The 20,733-nt window shown below is 47.5% G+C and overlaps 1 protein-coding gene across 5 annotated transcripts in view; it reads left to right on the forward strand.

Annotated features, from left to right (window-relative positions):
- The window catches only part of Tfdp1 (transcription factor Dp-1), a 41,067-nt gene extending 26,063 nt beyond the window's left edge, over window positions 1-15,004 (forward strand). For 4 of the 5 annotated variants that reach the window (XM_051169440.1, XM_051169439.1, XM_051169441.1 and 1 more), the window contains 9 exons: window positions 1,946-2,052; window positions 7,635-7,756; window positions 8,734-8,899; window positions 9,145-9,288; window positions 9,700-9,768; window positions 10,736-10,887; window positions 11,270-11,436; window positions 12,310-12,388; window positions 14,839-15,004. In XM_051169440.1, coding sequence (XP_051025397.1) covers window positions 1,946-2,052; window positions 7,635-7,756; window positions 8,734-8,899; window positions 9,145-9,288; window positions 9,700-9,768; window positions 10,736-10,887; window positions 11,270-11,436; window positions 12,310-12,388; window positions 14,839-14,986 — 1,154 coding nt within the window. In that variant the 3' untranslated portion in view covers window positions 14,987-15,004. Of the gene's footprint in view, window positions 1-1,945; window positions 2,053-7,634; window positions 7,757-8,413; window positions 8,518-8,733; window positions 8,900-9,144; window positions 9,289-9,699; window positions 9,769-10,735; window positions 10,888-11,269; window positions 11,437-12,309; window positions 12,389-14,838 lie in introns of all 5 variants that reach the window. The other variant, XM_051169443.1, reaches the window with a different exon arrangement.
- The last annotated feature ends 5,729 nt before the right edge of the window (window positions 15,005-20,733 follow it).

A 20,733-nucleotide genomic window follows, 5' to 3' on the forward strand; every position in this document is an offset into this window, starting at 1 on the left:
TTACTTAAATTCCTGCCAATAGCCTTTCTGACAGGTCAGGTGGAACCTCGGGGTAGTTTTTTATTTTCACTTTCCTTCTAAGGTTACTGAACAGTTATTGATTATTGTTTTAGTACTAATTGGATATTTGTACTTTGAAAATTGTATATTTCATTTGCTCAGTTATTGATTGGTTCATTTCCTTCGGTGTTGAGATTTTTATTTCTTCATATAGTGGTGTGAATTCCCTGTTAGATGAAGAACTGGCAGATTTTCTCCTGTGTGTAAACCTTGTCTTCACTGGTGATTGTCAGCTCTGCAGAAGTGTTTAAATCTCACGTGATCCTATTTGTCAGTTACTGGAGTGACTTCCTGTGAGGTCTTGACTTTCAGAAAGTCCTTGCCTGCACCTCTAACTTGAGGTGCTGTCTTGCTCTCGCCCAGCAGCTTCTTACATCAGGTCTTTGGTACATTTGGGTTAATGTTGTGTGTGATTGTCTAGCTACACCGATCTGTGGGTCTCTCTTTGCTACTGCGGCTCTGGATTGCCATTCCTGAGAGGCACTGCTCTTTCTGCTTGGGGGAGTTACTTTGGCTATTTGGGGTTTCATGTGCCAAACTGCTTTCTAGTTCTGTAAAAAATGCTGTTTGTATTTTGATAGGGACTGCCTCAAACCCGTACATTTCTTTGGTTGAAATGGGTCATTTGCTTAAAACCATTTCTGTGTTGGGCTTTAGATGGAGCACTTGCTGGGCTCGTGGGAGGCTCTGGGTTTCGTCCCTAGTGCATACACCAAGAAAATGAAGCAAAAAAAGGGGTGCGGGTGGGGGGCGGGTGTCTCTCACTTGTAGCTCCTTTGCTAAAGTCAAGTGGGAAACTCACTTGTCGGTCCTTTGGATAGTGTCAACGTGAGGAAACAACAAGCCTTATGCTCTCATAATTTGTTGCCTTAAATCTGCAGATAGTAATGGTGTGATTTTCAATTACAAAAATGTGAATGTGGGCTGAAGAGATAGATAGAGGTTAAGAGCACTAGCTCCTCTTCTAAAGGTCCTGAGTTCAGTTCCCAGCATGGTGGCTCACAACCATCTGTACTGAGAGCTGGTGCCCTCTCCTGGCGTGCAGGCATACATGCAGCCAGAATACTGTATACATAATAAATAAATGAATCTTTTTTAAAAGTGTAAATATAATGTTTAGGATCTTTGCCTGGACCGTAGCAATTGATACTGTCCATACAGCTATATTTAAAAGCATTTGGTTTCTTTCCACAGTCCTTATAATATATTTTACATTTAGGCTCTTTTAGTGACAGTCGTGTTCTGATTATTTTATAGGAGAAAAGTCAGTCTTCTGGGGATTTGTGTGTCAGTCTAATGGTTGGGAAAGCATGTTAGGTGTTCTACTTTATTTTGCCACATTAAAGCAAAGAAATGGTCATTTTGTCCTCAAAGACTTGAGGGTGGGGGCAGAGAGTGGGCTGTTAGTGACTGGAGCAGCCATTGAAGTGTTGTGGCAAGGCCGATGCTTGCTGTAGACTGAACCCTGGTGGCCCCCAGGCCCCATACCTTCCTTAGCCAGTGCCCCAGAGAGGGACCCTGAGGGCTCAGGGTCAAATGTTACGGGGAGAGGACATTTGTGATTGAGCCACAGGTCTGCAGTAGCAAAATGAGGGAAGTTGGGTTCTTGATAGATACACCATCTTCTGGAATTGTCCCCCTCACCCTCAGCTCAGAGAAGCACTTTGACTCTTTTTGTTTGTTTGGTTTGGTTGGTTGATTGGTTTTGTTTTTCTTTGAGACAGGGTTTCTCTGTGAGCCCTGGCTGTCTGGACTCACTTTGCAGACGAGGCTGGCCTCGAACTCAGAGATCTGCGTGCCTCTGCCTCCCGAGTGCTGGGATTAAAGGTGTGTGCCACCACGCCTGGCCGCAGTTTGACTTTTAACCTGTGTCCTTGTATTGCAGGTGTGGTGTCTCTTGTAGCTGTACATCCGTCCACAGTGAACACACTTGGAAAGCAGCTTTTGCCAAAAACCTTTGGACAGTCCAATGTCAACATCACACAGCAAGTGGTAAGTGGTGAGACATCCTATGGAAGGGGCTAGATGTGGTGTTGCTGTGGCTGCCATGTCCCTGAGTGGCAGCGGTTGCCTGCAGGAGTGACTCTGATCCCTGTGCACTGCCCTCTGTTGTACACATGGCAGTAACCTAGTGGATGGAGGTGGACAGACCAAGGCCTGAGACGCTTCCTGTTCTGTGGCTTCTGTTGCCAGAGCTCTGAGCCTGGAGAGTTTCCTCTGTGTTAAAGCACGTTCTGTGGCCTTCTTCTGTGGCCACTGTGTCTCCTGGCTGTGAAGGGGTGGAGGAAGGGTGTGGCTGTGTGGCTATGGCCATAGGAAGGGCCCAGCACCGTGCCCTTTCTTCATTGAGTAGTGCATGAAAGATGAGTCCCCACAGAGCCTTGCAGCCTCCCTCCCTGTGATTTGGCCTCGGGGTCAGTGGAATAGCCAGAGCTTCAGTTTTCAGTGTTTGGCTACAACTACCCAATAGTGGGAAGGTTATTGTTCATCTAGGCTCTGGGTTTACTCCAGCCTCTCCTGGGAAGCCTCGGGCTCAGTGACACCGCTGTTCTTGATCATATGCTACCATTTCCACCAGCGTCTTGTCTTTTGGAGGATGGCCTATCACCCTCCCCGGTGGGAATAAGTGGCTTGGTGCTATCTCTCATGTAATCATGGGGCCTTAGAACTCTGTAGCTTAACATTTTAAAAAATTTGTTGTTGTTGTTGTTTTTATGTGTATTATGTGAGTGTTTGTGTGGAAGTCAGAGGTCAACTTGCAGAAGTTGGTTCTTTTTTTCCATCATGTTGGTTCTGGGGATTAGACTCATGTGCTTAGGCTTGGTGACAGATTCCTTTATCACCGGAGCTATTTCACCAAATCCTTCCAGCCTTTCACAGGTGTCCCTCGCACTCCCTCTAGTCTTCCTAGGTTTCCACAGGCATCACCAGGTGTTTCCAGATGTCTCTTATCCCCAAAGACAGTTCTAGGCTGGGCTTGTACAACTCTTACTGGGGCAACTCTACAGCGCAGTCGGGTTTTCTACAGAGAAAGCCGTCGTGTCACCCGTGTTCTGATCATCTTGTGCTTCAGCTTTGCTTGTGGTGTGCAGCGTTTACGCTCACTGGCATCCTCTAAATCCGATCAGTGGATTCTGAGCATTATTTCTATGAGCCAGATGTGGCGCACGCCTGTAATCCTGGCACTCAAGGAGGCAGAAGCAGGCAGATCTCTGAGTTCGAGGCCAGCCTGGTCTATAAAGCAAGTCCAGGACAGCCAAGGCTATGCAGAAAACTCTATCTCAGGGGGTGGGGGGGAATCCTACGACTGAGTATTTTGCCTGCCCAAGTGTGCCACATGTGTTTCTTGTACCCATGGAGTTCAGAATAGGGTGTCATATCTTGGTGAACTGGAGTTATAGATGCTTGTGAGCCACCATATGGGTGCTGAGAATCAAACCTGGGTCTTCAGCGAGCATGACAAGTGCTCTTAACCACTGAGCCATATTTCTAGCCCTTCCTTGTTGTTGTTTGTTTGTTTTGTTTAAGGTAAGGTCTCATGTTCCACTGGCTGCCTTGGAAATCTTTGTGTGTAGCGCAGACTGGTCTTGAATTCATGGAGAGTCATCTCCTTCTGCCTCCTTCTGAGTGCCAAAATTAAGGCTTTGCACCACCACACCTGGCAAGCATTGTGGTTTTAAGTATCGTGGCTGTGGGGAGAGCTCTGGGCTCTGAGGACCCTGCAACACTGTGGCGAGGAGCTAGCCTCTCCTGGACCAATGAGAAGAAGCCTGCATCAAGAGTTTGAACAAACTGTCTTTGCAAAATTTGTGCCCTGTGGGTAGGGGAGAAAGTTGATATGAAATTATTTAAACTTAATTCTTCTGAAATTCATTTGATTGGTTAGTGTCACTTTTAAAAATATGGAAGTGTTGGCAGTTTCTCTCTTAACCTGGCTAGCACACAAATAACTAAGACTTGACTTTTATATTTGTTTAATAAGCTTTACAGCACAAGAACTGAGCAGTGTTATTCTTAACCCTCTGTGTTAGTCTGGCTTCCTCCCAGCATAAGTCCCTGAGATACTTGTGTTTTATGGCTTGCTCAGCGCAGCTGCTCTCTTGATGTGTCCTGGACCCTCCGCACATGGCTGAATCCCCTATTTCCTCCCTCTTTCTTCTCCTCCCCTGGCAATTAAGCTGTTTTATTGGCATCTTGGGACAACTGGGGAGCAAAGTTTAGACAGCATTGAGACAAGAGGTTCTCAGAACAAAGATTGCAACCAGATAAGAGGGGCACAAGAATCAGCATTTGAGTCTTTACTCTGTGCACAGGACCATGCCTACACTGATTTGAAGGGAACTGTGTTGGAGGAGTGTAGTGATCGCTGTTTTATGCTTTGCAGTATAGTAGTGGGTCAGGGTTTACATGCTGCAAGATTTTCTTGTTTGGGTTTTTTGTTTTTGTTTGTTTGTTTTGTGGTGCTAGGCTTGAACCTAGGACTTTGTGCATTTTAGGCAAACAGCATACTGAAACTAGCCTCAGCCTGGCATGTTCCAAGTAACACTTAAACTGTTTTATATATCAAAAGTCCAGGAAGATGGCTGGGTTGACTCTAACAAAGGAGATGATAGTTAAACTTGTGTGCATGTGAAGTGTGAGCAGGGCAGTGCTGTGTCCCTGGTGCTTGCCCACTCGGGGCTAGAACCTCTGGGACTGCGATGTTGGGAGGGTGCTGTGGGGTTGGAAGATGTGACCCTGAGATGTCTGGCTTGCTGGTTTGCACTGTGTGGGCCCCGCCTGAGGTTTCATGGTGCGCCTACCTAGCCTTCCTTTTAGCATTTTTCTCTTCCCTGACTGACCCTTTCTAAATTTGTAGTTTGCTTTTGCCTTTTAAATTTTATTTTGTATGTACACTAGAGTCATGTGCATTGTTCAAGTTTGAATGGCTTTATCATATTTGAAATTAGGGTGCAAAATGAGTCTTAGAGAGTGTTGGAAGACCTTTTGGTCTTGCTATTGGGTGTGGCATGGTGGCAGAATGCTTGCCTAGCATGTGGGAGGCCTTAGCAAGGCAGAGCAGTATCAACAGGACCCCTGGATTTGCTTGAAAGCTAGGGAAAGGCTCTGGGCAGAGTGGATCCCAGTCCGAGATCAATGCCGGCTTCACTTGCATTTCCTGTTGTGTGGTGTTGAGTTCTCAGCATCTGCCTGGCGATAGTCGTGTGGCTTTCTGGAGCTTTGGGTCCAGAAGTCTGGCTTTGAAGCAGTCTCAGTCCCAGTGATGGCAGCCATAGAAGACTCTGCCTGTGAGCTGGCCGCCTCTTTGTTTGTCCATGTGAAGCAGGGATTGTCCCAAAGGGCAGCAACCAGAGCACCTTTGCTGTCCTACCTGAAGGGCCAGTGTCTTGCCGCTTCTGATGTTCCTTCCACGCTGCATGCACATGTGTGCAGGTGGTAGAACATGAGCACACAGGCTGGACGCTCCTTGGTCCCTGTGTCAGGGTGCAGATGGAGTGGGACCCGCTTCCTGCCTGCATGGCTGTGCTCTCCAGGCCTTTGTCTGCAGTCTTTCTATCTGGCCACACCAGCAAGGAGTCGCTGCTTTACACCTGGCTCTCCTCTTGCGTTTTCCTCTTTTCCCTTCCCACTTGCTGACATTTCCTTGGTCTGTTTCCCATTTTTTCTTTGTTGCCTCCATGGCCTTGCACTGCTGTAGTTGAACTTCGTTTCTGCTGATCCTATCCCAGCAGCATGTGCACACGGAACTGGAGCTTACCCTAGCAGTGTGTGCACATGGAGGGTGGAGCATGTGCAGAGAGCTGTAGGCGCACAGGGTGGAGCATTTGCCAAGCATTCTGTGCGTGAAGGAACATAAAGGTATGGAGTTGGAACACGGGCATGCCAAGGGTAGCTAGCTCCTCTGTGCACTGCCTGCCTTTCTGTTGTCAGATCTACAGAGAAGATGTATATACCCAGGGTTGGGGAGCTCACTGTGCACTGTACCTGGGATGCGCACAGGGTCTCTGGGTAAGCTTGTGTTTGTGTCCTGATGAAGTGAGGCTGCCTGTGGAGGGCCACCTACCTCTCCTTGCCATAGCAACTCAAGAAGTGCTGTGTGGAGGAGTTGATGCCAGGAATTAGTTTTCTTCAGACCCAGTCATTTGTCAACTTCCTTGTGGTCAGTGGGTGAGCCAGTGCCCTCCTGTGCACACACAGCTGCCAGGGGCAGGCAGGTGAGCCCATGCTGCTCTTGAGTCTTGCCTTGTATCTTCCCAGGGGTGGTTGTTCTTTTTGCTGGGGTGGGATATGTGAAAATGACTGGCAAGCACCTCCAATAGCAGAAGGTGACGCTCTTGATGTCTTGAAGCTCTTGTGGTCTGTGAGGCGGGGAGGATCCCTTATTCCCACCTGAGAGAGCAAGCCAAGATGTACTTACCTTCCTGTGGGACCCAGCGCTCCCAAAGCGGGCAGAGGGAAGGGTACTGAGGATCCAGGCACCTCAATTCAGTCCTCTGGGGATACCCCCATAAGAATTGGATCACTGAGGCACTTGGTAGTTTGGTGTTTACTAGAGGTCTTTTCTACTTAGATTTATATATGTAGCAAGATTTTGACAAGATTTTTGTCAATGTACAGGATAGTGTCTGTCTCCAGAAGAACAGGTTTGAGTGTAACTGAAGGGACCAAAACAGCAGACCTCTTACCAAAAGACATCAGAGACATTGCTCTAAGCGTGCTTGCCACATCAGCCCTGTGCTAGAACTGGTTACCTTGCCTCCTAAGGAAGCCCCTTCCCTTCTCGTCCTAATGTTCTTTGTATCCTGGTGTCTTAGTCAGGGTTTCTATTGCTGTCATAAAACACCGTGACCAAAAAACAAGTTGGAGGAAAGGGTTTATTTGGCTTACACTTCCATATTGCTGTTCTTCACCAGAGGCAAGCAGGGCAGGCCCCTGAGGCAGCCTGCCATGCTGCCTACTGGCTTGCTCAACCTGCTTTCTTACTGACCCCCGGACTGCTGAGACTGTAGCAAAGTGTCCCAGGCAGGGCAGACGAGCGCCACTTCCACCTGGACAGAAGCTGGGACCACTTTGGAACCAGAGGAGGGACCCGCTTCTGTCCCAGGTTTACACTTGGTTCCAGCTGTTTCACTTTGATAATTCAGAAGGGCAGTTTTATCCTTGTCTATCACAGTAAGAGGAAATAAACCAGAAATGTGTTAATGTCCTGCCATTAGACATAGTTATCAATAAGTTGTCTGCTTGGTGTGGGTAGGACTCGATGTTTCTGCCATGGGAGGCCTGCCTTGTCCTCTCCAGCCCCTAGCACTGTGGCCTTGTCTTGTCAAGTTTGCTCACTTGGCTGAGGCTTCCCAGTGCTGCTGTTGGGTACAGAGGTGACTGAGCTGAGTGGGGAGTGGTGTCTCCTGCGGAGCAGCTGTGGTGACTTCCGGTGCTGCGGGCATGGGCCATGTGCTTCTCTGCTGTCTTCTCACTGTGGCTGATGAGGTGCTGCAGAAGTAAACCGATGACACAATTGCCAGTGCCATGATGTAGAGATGTCTGATTTTTCTGAACTCTTTTTTTGACTGTAGGTGATTGGCACGCCTCAGAGACCTGCAGCATCAAACACTATTGTGGTAGGAAGCCCACACACTCCCAACACTCACTTTGTGTCCCAGAACCAGCCATCCGACTCCTCACCTTGGTCTGCTGGGTGAGCACCCTCGCCCTAGGGCGGCAACTGTCGAGAATGTCCTTTTTCTCTGGTCATGTGTCACATGGTCTGTAATGGGGGGTCCTGAGCACACAGAGTTAAAAGCCCCATGATATCCCTGGGTCAGACAGCAAGGTGCAAGCCTAGTTCATGCCCAACTCTGTGGGGATTCGGAGCTCTAAGCCACAAAGGGAAGAACACTGGCTTCTAGTATAACATGACCACTTAGAAATTTTGACTGCTCAGGCTGGGCGTACATACACAGATTCTTACCTACAGTCAGAATTTGACCTGTACTGTGTACCACTTCAGGGTTCCATCCTGCCACTGAGATTGTAGCTGAAGTGATTTTCTTTAAAAGTCATCAGTGTATCTTTTCTTAAAAACACACCATTGTGAAACCATTTCTATTGCTTCAATTTAAGATCATCTGTGCCCAAAACTCTCAGAAGAACTTAGTCACACTGTTCCTGGTGTGATTTAATGAGGGTAACACATTTGGTGTGCTCCCCGACCTGAGGCTCACACGGTGGTTTATTTCTGCCTGTCACATGCCCATCAATCCAAGCATTTGCCTTAAGTCATGGTAGCCTGCTGAAATTAGCCCTGAAAATTCCTAAATTTACACTAAAATGTGCCATGATCTGATGCCAGCAGACGTCTTTAGAACAGTGGTGCCTAGTGTGTGGTCCGGATCAGACCCATGCTGATTTCTGCCCTTCGGATGTCTGTCCATCTTCCCCTGACATTTAAAGGCACAGGTGTGTGAACTGGCCTCATCCGTGCTCTTTTCTGACCTGAGAAACACTGGAACTGGGCAACGTCCTTGCTATGTTAGGGTGGAGTCCCTGCTGCCTGTGGTGGGGCTGGGGAAATGGGCCTCTGGGAGCTCTGCAGCCTTGGGCCTTCTCTCTGAAAGTGTCTTGACTCACATCTGGCTCCTGTGACTAATGGTGTCTCTTTCTGATATTTGAAAGGAAGCGGAACAGGAAAGGGGAGAAAAATGGCAAGGGGCTGCGGCATTTCTCCATGAAGGTGTGCGAAAAGGTGCAGAGGAAAGGCACCACCTCCTACAACGAGGTGGCGGATGAGCTGGTGGCAGAGTTCAGTGCTGCTGACAACCACATTCTACCAAATGAATCAGTAAGTTCTCTGCCCGCTCGTGGGGCTGCGTAGCATCCACTCAGTAGAGCATGGCTCAGCCTTCCAGGTTGAAGCAGTGATAGATGATAGGAAACGCCCTGTTCATTACAAGGCGTGAAGGACCAGTGTCACAGACACAGAGGGTGGGTCAGGAGCATCCTCTTGGGACATGCTTGTGGCATGAACCTCGGGTGCTAGTTTTCAAGCTACTGGGTCATCTAGAAGACAATCGCTCTGTCTTGCAGGCTTATGACCAGAAGAACATCCGGCGGCGTGTCTACGATGCCCTCAATGTACTCATGGCCATGAACATCATCTCCAAGGAGAAGAAGGAGATCAAGTGGATCGGCCTGCCCACTAACTCAGCCCAGGAGTGCCAGAACTTAGAGGTGCACTGCCTAAAGCAGGCGTCCTTTGTCTTTGGTCACTTGAGGGCCATACCAGGTGGCTGAGGGGATGTGATGGGGGTCTCTTTGAGTTTATTAGCCCCGGCTGCCAGGCAGTTTTTGTGTATGACTGCAGGTTTCACATAAGACTAGTTTTGTGGGGTAAGGGTGTGTGTGTGTGTGTGTGTGTGTGTGTGTGTGTGTGGTGTGTGCTGTGTGTGTGTGGTGTGTGTGTCTGAGAAAGGAAAGGATCAGTGTAATGTTGAAGTCACAGGAACACTGGCCTTCACCCAGAGCCTCTGCTGTCTCCACACTTGTCGGTTTCACTGTGGCTGATGTTCTCGGTGAAGTAAGGGCCTATGGGGTTTGTTCGTATGTGTGCTGATGGGCACCCCTCCTCACTGCTGTCTGCAGGTAGAGAGGCAGCGGAGGCTGGAGAGGATCAAGCAGAAGCAGTCACAGCTCCAGGAGCTCATCCTGCAGGTACAGCCCAGCTGAGCACCTCCACCCCCCTCCCTGCCAAGCAGGCTGTTGGCCCTCAGGCCTGACAAGTGTGTGTGAGCTTAATAAGCACTCCTTGGAGTGACATCCAAGAGATTTTAAGCCTGCACTAGATATGTCATGAGTTCTGTAGATGTTGGTCTTAACAGCTACTGGACAGGGCAGAGGGAAAGCATGGTGACTGCAGTGGCCCTGGGAGTTGGAGAGACGTGGGGACTCAGTGAAGATACATGAGCACAGGTGTCTGGGTACCTAGTGGTCAGAGCTGGAGATCCCAGCATGATCCTGGCCCCTCACTAGCCTTGTTAACTGCCTAAGATACCGTATCAGGGCCCAGTGCTTGGTGGCATTTGCTCGTCCCTGGGTGGTCAGCCTAAGATGGCATGGCAGGGCCAGGCCTGCTAAGTGTACCGAGAAGCCAGGGACCCTGGCTCCAGAGGGAAAAGGAAGCTGGGTAGGTAGTAGGCCAGCCCATTCCTCGTTTCCTGCCCTTGTTTGCATTGGGTGAGTTTTCTGCTGTCCTTGTGGAGACTAGGGCCTCCCCACTAGTAGTCTGCACGTCCTTATGGCAGAGCCTCCACTATAGGGAGGGAGGAGTGGGGTTGGCAGAGTTAGGTGAGAGACTGGTGTGCGTGTGGTCACTTCAGGCACTGAATCACTCACTGGCTCTGGGTTCATCCTGCAGAGAGGCCCTTCATCTCTACAAGGAGAGCTAGTAGCTAGCTGTACTGAGTGTCCTCCTGCAAGTCCTTCCTCCCTACAAGTGTGACCAGCATGGGCAGTGTCAGTGTGACTATTCCCTGTGCTCCTTGTCCCCTATAGGCTGTCAGCACATGTCAGGGCTGCTACGGGCGGATCTCTCACCACCCATGTTCCCACCACCTGCAGGAAGGCCAGGGATCATGTTCCTGGTATTGACATCTACTGGGGCCCTGTTGGTCTTTTTCAGCAAATTGCCTTCAAGAACTTGGTGCAGAGAAACCGTCAAGCTGAGCAGCAAGCCCGCAGGCCACCTCCTCCCAACTCTGTCATCCACTTGCCCTTCATAATTGTCAACACCAGCAGGAAGACCGTCATTGACTGCAGCATCTCCAATGACAAGTTCGTTCTCAGTGGGCCCTCCAAGGGTAGCCCCTTAGCAGAGGAAACTGGGAGATACGTTGTTCTCAGGTTTCAGTCTTCCGGCTGCTTAGTAGCAGTATTTATGGTGTCCGGTGGTTCTTTAACCCAGCAGCAAGAACACGTGCCGTGTGCAGGCAGCATTGTGTCCCAGCCCAGTGCTGCGCCTAGAGCGAGACTACAGTTTGAGACTTACGCAGTGGCATGTCTTTCACTCCCTAGTTGGAAATGTTTTGAGAAATTCAGTTAGAGGATCTGGGATGAGGGTGAGGAAGGTGATGGGCGGGGCTGCTGCCTGGTTCCCACCCACAGTACCGCTTGTTCCTTGGAAGCACATAGCTCTTACAGTGCCTTTCCCCGGCAGGTTTGAATATCTGTTTAACTTTGACAACACGTTTGAAATCCATGATGACATTGAGGTGCTCAAGCGCATGGGTATGGCATGCGGGCTGGAATCGGGCAACTGCTCTGCTGAAGACCTCAAGGTGGCAAGAAGTCTGGTACCAAAAGCTCTAGAACCATACGTGACAGGTCAGTCGTACCCTGTGGCTGGCCATGCTATGGCCCAGTGCATCCAAGTGCCTGGGTGTCTGCTGAGGTGCTAAACATCGGTACTCTTGCCTGTTGGGTTTTTATGATGAAGGTGTTACGGAGTGGGGATAGGAGGGGATGGGTCTGAGGCATTCCTAAGGCCGTCAGTTGTTCTACCTGTCAGGATAGCATGGAGCAGGGCTGCCAGCTTCCTGGGCTTCCTACTTGAGTGGCTTTGCTGAGTCATCAGGTCATGACACCCTTGTGATGAAAGATCCTGTTCAACAGTCAAAGTGCATAATGTGTACTTGCTTTCTGAGGCTGTCAGGGACTCGTGTCCCAAGAACTCTGTCCCAGGTAGCATGTCCTGTCCTTTTAAAGGCATGGGAACATTAGCTCCTCACCTGCTCGTCAGCTTCCTGCAGCAGCTATGGGCTCTACCTTCTTGTCCTGCTCCTAATGAGCTCCGTGGGAATCTGGCTGGAAGGTGGCAGGCATGCTGTGCATTCATGCTGTTAGTCCCTGGTTCTGCTCTCTGGGGCCACCGGCACACACACCTGAGAGGATGCATGTGCTGAGCTGGTTCTGCCTGCCTGAGACCCAACCACCCCTGGTTCTTACCACAGAGGGCCGAGGAGAGCAAGCAGGTCATGATGTCCACAGATCTCCCTAAAGCTGTGGCTGGTCATGGAGACTTTTGCTTCTTTCTCACCATTGGGTCTCTGTGGAGTTTTGTTTTCTTTGAGACAGGGTCTTACTGCCTCTGGCTGGCCTGGAACTCGGAGACTTGCCTCCCAAGTGATAGGCTTAAAGGCGGGTGCCACCACGCCTGGTATCTTGATTTTATTTCTGTTTGCTTTTGTCTCTTTCCAGAAATGGCTCAGGGATCCATTGGCGGAGTATTTGTCACGACAACAGGTTCTACATCCAATGGCACAAGGCTTTCTGCCAGGTGACAACAGCTGGGGGTGGGGCAGCCCTACTGTGTTTCAGATAAACTGGGCTGGACTTGGCCCAGGCAACTATCCTCTCAGGCAAGGGAACACAGTGCTTATCCCCCTGTAAAACCAGCCCACCGCCTCCCAGAAATTAGGTAATTCATGATTTTTATTTTTTAAAAAGTATTACATAGTGAGGTGGGAACAAACCTACCCATGCCACACTGTTCTTGTCAGGGAAAGTGACGAAAGTGTTTTTTGTTTATTTGTTTACGATTTATTTATTACATATACAGTGTTCTGCCTGCAGGCCAGAAGACAGCATTAGATCACATTATACATGGTATGAGCCACCATGTGGTTGCTGGGAATTGAACTCAGGACCTCTGGAAGAGTAGTCAGTGCTCTTAACCTCTGAACCATCTCTCACAGCTGTTGATTTGGTTTTTCGAGACAGGGTTTCTCTATGTACACCAGGTTACCCTCAAACTCAGATCTACCTGCCCCTACATCCTGAGTGCTAGAATTAAAGGTGTGCGCCACCACTGTCAGACTGGTTTTATTTTGTTAAGTAGGTCCTTACTCATTTTTGTGTGTGTGTGTTTTTTCGAGACAAGGTTTCTCTGTGTAGCCTTGGGTATCCAGGGCTTCACTTTGTAGACCAGGCTGGCCTCAAACTCAGAGAGATCCTCCTGCCTCTGCCTCCCTGAGTGCTGGTATTAAAGGCTTGTGCCACTGCGCCTGGCATCCTTACTCATTTTCTTCAAATGTATCTAATGGTACAGTGTATATACAATTATTTTCTTCTTCTATGCACTTTACATTTTAAAAAACTTGTTTATTGTTACTATTTGTGTATTTGTGTGATGTATATGGGCATGTGTAGAGGTCAGACGAGAGATAAAGTGTGTGTGTGTTTGTGTGTGTAGTAGATTCCCACCTTTACATGGTTCTAAGGGTCAAACTTTGGTCTCCAGGTTTGTGTGGCAAGTGCTTTTGGCCCCAACTTTTAAAATGTATTATGTGCGTGATGTGAGTGTGAGTGGAGGTCAGGGACAACTTGACTCCTGTCATTGTGGGATTCTGGAATCAAACTCAGGTCATCAGATTTGCATAGTAAGTCCTATTACTTTTTTCTTTTTTCTTTTTTTCTTTTTTTTTTTTAATTAAGACGGTTTCACTATACAACCAGGCCTTAGTCTCTTCAGTGCTAGAATTACAAGTTTACAAAGTCTCCATATCGGGGTCAAAACTTACTCTTTTGTTTTTTGTTTTTGTTTTTAAAATATTTTATTTAGCACTCATACGCTCATGTAATGTACTGTGGTCAGACCATGCTTTTCCCTCCCCTCCAGCTTTTCCTGCGTTCTCCCCATCCCTCTGCCCTCCTGACGTCACTGTGCTCTGTCACTTTCATTCTCCCCCTTCCTCTCTCCCCGCTCTCTCATTCATACTCAACTAAGTCTGTTTAGTTTTGCCAATATGTGCATGGTGTCTGCTGGAGCGTGGGTGGCCTCTTAGGGCCTACAGCCCTGAACACCTGAGCAAAACTGACTGTCCCTCCTCCAGCAACTTTCAGTTGCCAGTAGCTTGTCAGCTTCTCTGGGTTTTGTTTTTGTGGTGGTGGTGGGGGCCACATGGAGGTTAGAGGGCAGCTTTGTGGTATCGGTTCTTTTCTTCTACCTTTATGTGTGTTCCGGGGGTCGCCAGGGTTATGAGGCAAGTGTCTGACCCATTCATTGAGCCATTTGGCTGACCACAGTTGGTTCTTTTCCTGGCTCCCATTTCTCAAAATGAGAGAACGAGGGAGGCCATTGCATTGGTGTTGTATAGCACCCAGAATGCAGATGGCTCACAGTTACTGGAGCAGCCATAAGAGCAATTGTAGTTTTGACTGTGATCTTCACAACCTCGGAGTCATTTTGCTGTGGTGGTTTCTGGGTGTAGCTACCTCCATCAGAAAGCTGTTTTCTGTAAAAGCATTAGGTCAAGCGATTGTGGCTTTATATTAGTTGATAAGTACTGAATGCTGGAGCGTGCCATCAGCTCAGTCTGTGCCGAGTATCGGGTGATGCTGCCTAGTGATTCTGCGTTCTTACCCTAAGCTGTGTGCGTTGCATGTTTATGAAAGGGGGAGAGAGAAGGGCTTGAACCCTGGTGCCTTACAAAGAGTGCTTCTTGTTTGATGTTGATGCCCCAACCCATTCTTTTTCCTGGTCCACTGCCTTTGCCTGTATTTTGGAGCTCTCATGTGAGTCCTGGTGACCAGGCACTGTGCTGTTACAGGTTTTAAAAGGATAGACTGGGGAATAGCCCAAGCCGAGTGAAGCTTACTGCAGGCTAGGGTTCTAATGTTGTAGGTGGTAAAAATGTCTGTAACTAAACCCCACCCCTTAGGGTCATGCCCATCCTTTCTGAGGCTGGACAGAGCAGGCTTCTCTCATTGACTGGCCTGTCTTTGCAGTGATCTGAGCAATGGTGCAGATGGGATGCTGGCCACAAGCTCCAATGGGTCTCAGTACAGTGGCTCCAGGGTAGAGACCCCAGTTTCGTACGTTGGGGAGGACGACGACGATGACGACGACTTCAATGAGAACGACGAGGAGGACTGACGTCCGTGCTGCAGACCCTCCTCCTCCGCTTCAGGCCCAGCTTCAGGAGGAAAACCTAAAGAAGAAAAACTTAAAGTGGGGTTTTCTGTTCTTTTTGGCCTATTCCCAAGAAGACACCCATGAGTTGTGGAATTAGGTGTGCAGCTCCAGTAAGGATTGTGCCCGCGGTTTGAGCCGTGCTGCGCATGTGTTTTGAAGCCAGCGTGCTGGTGCAGAGCCTGTTTTTTACTTTTTAGGATTTTGTGTTTTCTGTCTCTGCTCTCTCTCGCGCGCTCTCTCTCTCTCTCTCTCTCTCTCTCTCTCTCTCTCTCTCTCTCTCTCCCCCCCCTCTCTTTTCTTTTTCTTTTTTTGTTTTAAGTTTATTTTACCCCTCAACAGTTGTTACTGGGTTTGCTGAGGAAACTGCACTGCACCCACACCAGTGACAATAATAAAATGCTACCCTGCCTTGGATGTCCAGCTCACAGTTGGTGGATAGCCAGGCTTTGGGATGAATTTTTTCATTTGTTAATCATGCAGTGTCCAAAGAACCAAGCCAGTAGCAAAGCTCTACTTTTTAAACATTAAGCGCCATACCATACGTGTTATTATGCCTTTAGTTTTCCTTAAATTATATTGAATGTCGTAATTCCATCAAGCTTGTACACTTTTACTCTATTGCGGCAACAAATTACAAAGTTTTTCTTGCTTGTTTGTTTGTTTTTATTTGGAAGAATTTTCCTGTCACGCTGGTGCAGCTATGGAACTTGTCTAGAAAGTTTGCTTATGGGAAATTTGCCTGATTTCTTACAGGCTACATTTGGAAACTTTTTATTATATAGTTGTTTACATACTTATAAGTCTATCATTTAAAGACGTGTACTGAAACAAATGTTGTATTTGTTTCATAAGCATCTTCCTGTAATCTATTATAAAGTTGAAATTAAACATAGAGAATGTTTTAACAGTTTTTTAACTCAAAATTTGTCAATCATTTTTAATAGTTCTTTTTTTATAAAAAGAAAAAGGAATTTAAGGACAGGCAATAGTCTCTTAAAATTTATTCACAAGAACTCATTAACTGCACAGTTGCCCTTAGCTGCCTGTTCTAAAATGATGGTCTTTTTATTGAAACACAAATAAACTTTTCTGTAATATTTTATGGAATATAAAGAGACTTTAATTGTTTGACTTGTTAACTTGGCACTGTTAGTTTTTATTAATAAAACGCGCATGGGCATTTTAAACAAGCTCTGTCTTTCTGTAACTCAGGACTGTACTTCAAAACTCCTCTGGATTGTCATCATAAGTGGAGAGGTGGGAGTCTAGCCCGGAGCAGAGCCCTGGCATACCTCACAGTCCCTGCACTGTCAGGCATGCTTGGGTCAGGGAGCAGGAGAGAGGAGTCACCAGTGCCTTTCCTGTGTACCCAAGTGCAGACCTTGCTTCTTTGACTTTCCCTGTGTCCTGGAAGTTGAGGCGCACTTTGTACGTTTGACCTCCAGAAACACTGTGAGACTGCGAGCATTCTGCAAAGATGAAGAGTGGGTACACCTCTGGTCTCTTCTTCAGATTCTGATAGAATCTGCCAGTCACAGCTACCTTGGAACTTCGAAATAGGGACAGATGAGAGCTACCTGACGCTGGAGCTGCACCCTGGCTAGATTTCCAGGGATTTAAAGGTTGGCACCTTCTTCCTCACTCCTCTCCAATTTTCTTTTCCCCTTTGGGAATCCAGACACTGAAGACTCAGACGTTAAGAAGCAGCCTTCCGTTTGGGAAGGTGAGTGGTGATGCCCACGGAAGGCACAGAACAGATCTGAGAAGTCCTTCAGGCTAACAAACCCCAAATGCAGCTAGCCAACAACTATCAGAACACAAACAGCAACAAACCGGGGGAAATAGAACTCACTCTCTGGCCACTGTGAGCAGACAGGCATGAAGAAAACGAAAAGTGTTCCACTTACAGGAAGAGGTAACTCAGGAGATGTCCCCTGAGAATGATGGCATCCATCCTGTATGACACTGTTAACAGTCATCCCAGAGATGCTCGGGGAGCTGAGGGAGGAGGAGAGAGCCAGCGAAGTATTCACGAGCAGCGGGGCTGCAATAAAGAAAACTTAAATCACAAAGAAATCCAGGGCAGAAATGGACTGAGAATTCACTAGATGGTGTGAGGAGAATTAGCAAACCCTGTAATTCCTGAATCTGAGGAACAGAGGAAGACGACATTGCAGATCTAAAGGACACAGCAGTGACGTGTACATTTGGAGAGGAGAAAGGACAGAGGCTGAAGATAGTGGCTAAAGACTCTCCAAGCTTGGTGAAAGATTAAGCATCCAAGAGATGAATTCCAAGTTAACTGAGGGTGCATACACATCTTCCTGAGGCCTCTAAAGGGTAATCCTGAAAGCAGCAAGAGGGAAAAGTCCTGGCAAGCGCACACATTCCTCAGTAGCATCCAGAGAGCTGTCGTCTGTGGGCCATGAGGCAATAGACCAAAACATCTCAAACACTAGAAAGAGTAAAAGCATCTGTCAAGAATTGTGCTGGGGGAGCTATTAAAGAGTCTTGAAAACGGGTGAGGACGCTGAGGTGTAGCTCTTCACAGTTGATGGCTTCTGCTAGGGGTGTGGGTGGGGAAGGACTCAGTTTTCCAAGGGGCTGGATACTAGGGATTTGAATACATGGGCAACACAAATTGGACTTGGTGTTTTGGGGGATGAGCGGGTGAACCTGGGATGAATAGGAAGCAAGTGTGATGGGGATGCATTACAGGAAATTCCCAAATAATAGCATTATGTTACAAAAAAAGAACCCATCCTGTCAGGCAGGCGGGACACCTCAGCTCGTAAGGTTTGCTGTGTAAGCTTCACATTCTGAATTCAGTCTCTCGAATCAGTGTAGAGAACGGACAACACAGAGTTGTCCTCTGACCACATGTGCACCCCTCCCCCAATCATGTGCACATATACAGTAAAGTTTAAAGACTTTAAGAGTTTATTTTCAAGTTCGTACCCTAGGCTATAGAATAAGGCCCTGCTTCAGCTTTGACACCCCTAAAATGTTCTTAAGGGGGAGAAATGAAATCATTCCCAAATCAAAGGAGGCTGTTCATCCCTGCGCTCTGCCTGTCTTGCAGTCAAAGCTCACAAGAATCCGACAGGTAAGGTGAACTGAGCAGTGACCCGAAACCAGAAGGAAGGACACAGACCTCTATAAACAGGAACACGGTCGTCTCTGATAATGGAAAAAGCATTTTACAAAATTCAATACCCTTTCTGATAGCAAATGAATAGAAAAGGAAAACTGCTAAGGTATAAACGAACGGCTGCTGAGCATGGCGCCCTGGCTAAGGTACTGAGAACAGAGCGAGGGGCCACTCGTGTCTACTCAACATAGTGCTACAAGTTCTAGTCAGGGAAGCTAGGTAAACAGAAACATCCCACATTTGACAGGAAGAAGTAAAGTGATCTCCATTTGTAGACTATATAATCTTAGGTATTATAAAGCCCAAGGAGTCCACTAAATGCTTTTCTGACTACTGAGGATGTGAAATGTAGAGTGTATTAATTCTGTGTAGCTGTCCAGGGTTCTCAAGAGAAACAGGACCCATAGAATAAACATCCTCACAAAAGGATTCACACAGGGAAGACTTGGTAGTCGGTGTATACCTGTGTCGCAGGATGGCCACCTAATCCACAAAGCTAGGTGCCTCACCTCAGCAGTGTCATGTCTGTACACACACACATAAACGCAGAACTGAAGGGTTTCTGGAGCCACTGATCGTCAGTCAGGGTTAAAGGCTGAGGAAGTTTGAGATCCTGCTGTCAGTTAAGGCTGACACAGCAGGGAGAATGTTTAAGAAGGCGCTGCGCTCTCACAGACCTGCCCAGAATTGTCACAGGTCATTTGGGCCTCAGAGTTCAACCCATAATTATTGCTTACATTGGTCTTGGGCCCCTGGTAAAAGAGTACGGTGGCAGCCACAGTGTGCAGAGGAGGCAGCAGCTGCTTGCGTCATGGTAGACAGGAAGTTAGCACATAGGTGGGGTTAGGGTCAGGTGTAATCTTCAAATGTACATTCAAGTGACCTACTTCCTCCGACTAGACTACCCCCCTCCCCCGACCATCATCACTTCCCCAAGTAGTCTTACCAACTGCGGAAGCAAATGCTCAGTGCATAACCCTAAGGAAGGCATGGAAACAAGGCAGAGTGATGGAGAAAAGTCTGAAAAGGACATGAAAACACATTTACATTATCAAAGAATAAAACTAGTTTAGCCAAGGAGATGAGAGTGAAATCTGCAAAACATTGCTGAGGGAAAATTTAAAAGACAGCAAGGAAATCAAATTCCACTGGTCTAGGCAGTGCCGTTTAGGACATAAGTACTCCCCACAGGGATTCTTTTACCCAAATCCCAATGGCAATTTTGTAGAAGGAGACCCACCCCAAATTCAAGTCACTCGAATTTTCCAAAACAATCTTGAAAGTGATTTGTCCTTAGACTTCCTAGTTTCAAAACCCACTGCAAGAATACAGTGATCAAACACTGGGGTGGGTAGGAAGCCAAGCAGACTACTAGACTAGCAAAGCAGGGCCAAACCACACATTTGATCAAGTGTTTTAAGACATTGATGCTAAGACTAGTGGGGAAAACAGACTTCGCAACCAGTTGTATTGGGAGAACCACTCGCCAGTGAATGAAGTTGGGTTGGTGAAATGTTAAGCAATTAGCACTGGTTGCTCTTGCAGAGGATCCAGATTTCATTCCCAGCACCCACATGGTAACTTAAAACCATCTCTAACTACAATTCCAGGGGATCTCATGCCTTCTGACTTCCACATGGCACACAGGCATACATGCAGGCAAAACACATAAAGTAAAATAATTTTTAAAAGGTAAGCTAAGATGAATGTAAGACCTAACACGTTGAAACAAGGCAACACCTTACGGTATTGGATTTGGCAATAATTTGATGTTTTTCAAGACAGGGTTTCTCTGTGTAGCCTTGGCTGTCCTGGACTCACTTTGTAGACCTGCCTCTGCCTCCCAAGTGCTGGGATTAAAGGTGTGTGCCATCATTGCCTGGCTGGCAATAATTTATGACACCAAAGACATCAAATGAAAAACAACACTAAACCTCAGAGGGGAGGAATTTTATAAATTGTGCATTGAAAGTCACTATCAACAGAAAAGTGCTAACCCATGCATATTAGTTACTTTTCTTGCCGCTGTGATGAAGCACCTGACGAAGATTAACTCAGAAGAACACGGGGCTAATGTTTGCTGGTGGTCCACTGTGGTGGGAAGACATGGCATCACCCCCTCTTAGGGTGAATCCTAACTGTTCCGGTCAACCTTTCTGGAAACACCTTTATGCATACCCAAAAGTGATTCTGTGGTGGTTCTAAGTTTAGTAAAGTTGACAGATTAACTGCACCACAGGATGAAAGATCGATTACAATTCTTGATAGATGAATAATATGTAGGATGAAGAGAACCCTTAAAGCTAACAGCAAACAAACAGCACCGTGAGAATCGGGCAGGACTGTGGTTAGGTGCCTCCCACAGATATCTGAGAGCATAAGCAGTAAAAATTGAGAAATGAACATTAGAGCTACAGAGAGATTGCTACATCACTGTAGGGTAAAGAGCCACGGAAGCAGACAATGTCAGGCCGCTATGGCCTGGATCTGTAATGGCTCCTAAGAGCCTTTTGTCTTGTGGTTTGCTATTTTTGTTTTTGTTGTTTTAAGATAGGGT

Source organism: Acomys russatus, chromosome 27 (genome assembly GCF_903995435.1).
Source record: "Acomys russatus chromosome 27, mAcoRus1.1, whole genome shotgun sequence".
NCBI classification, from domain to species: Eukaryota; Metazoa; Chordata; class Mammalia; order Rodentia; family Muridae; genus Acomys; species Acomys russatus.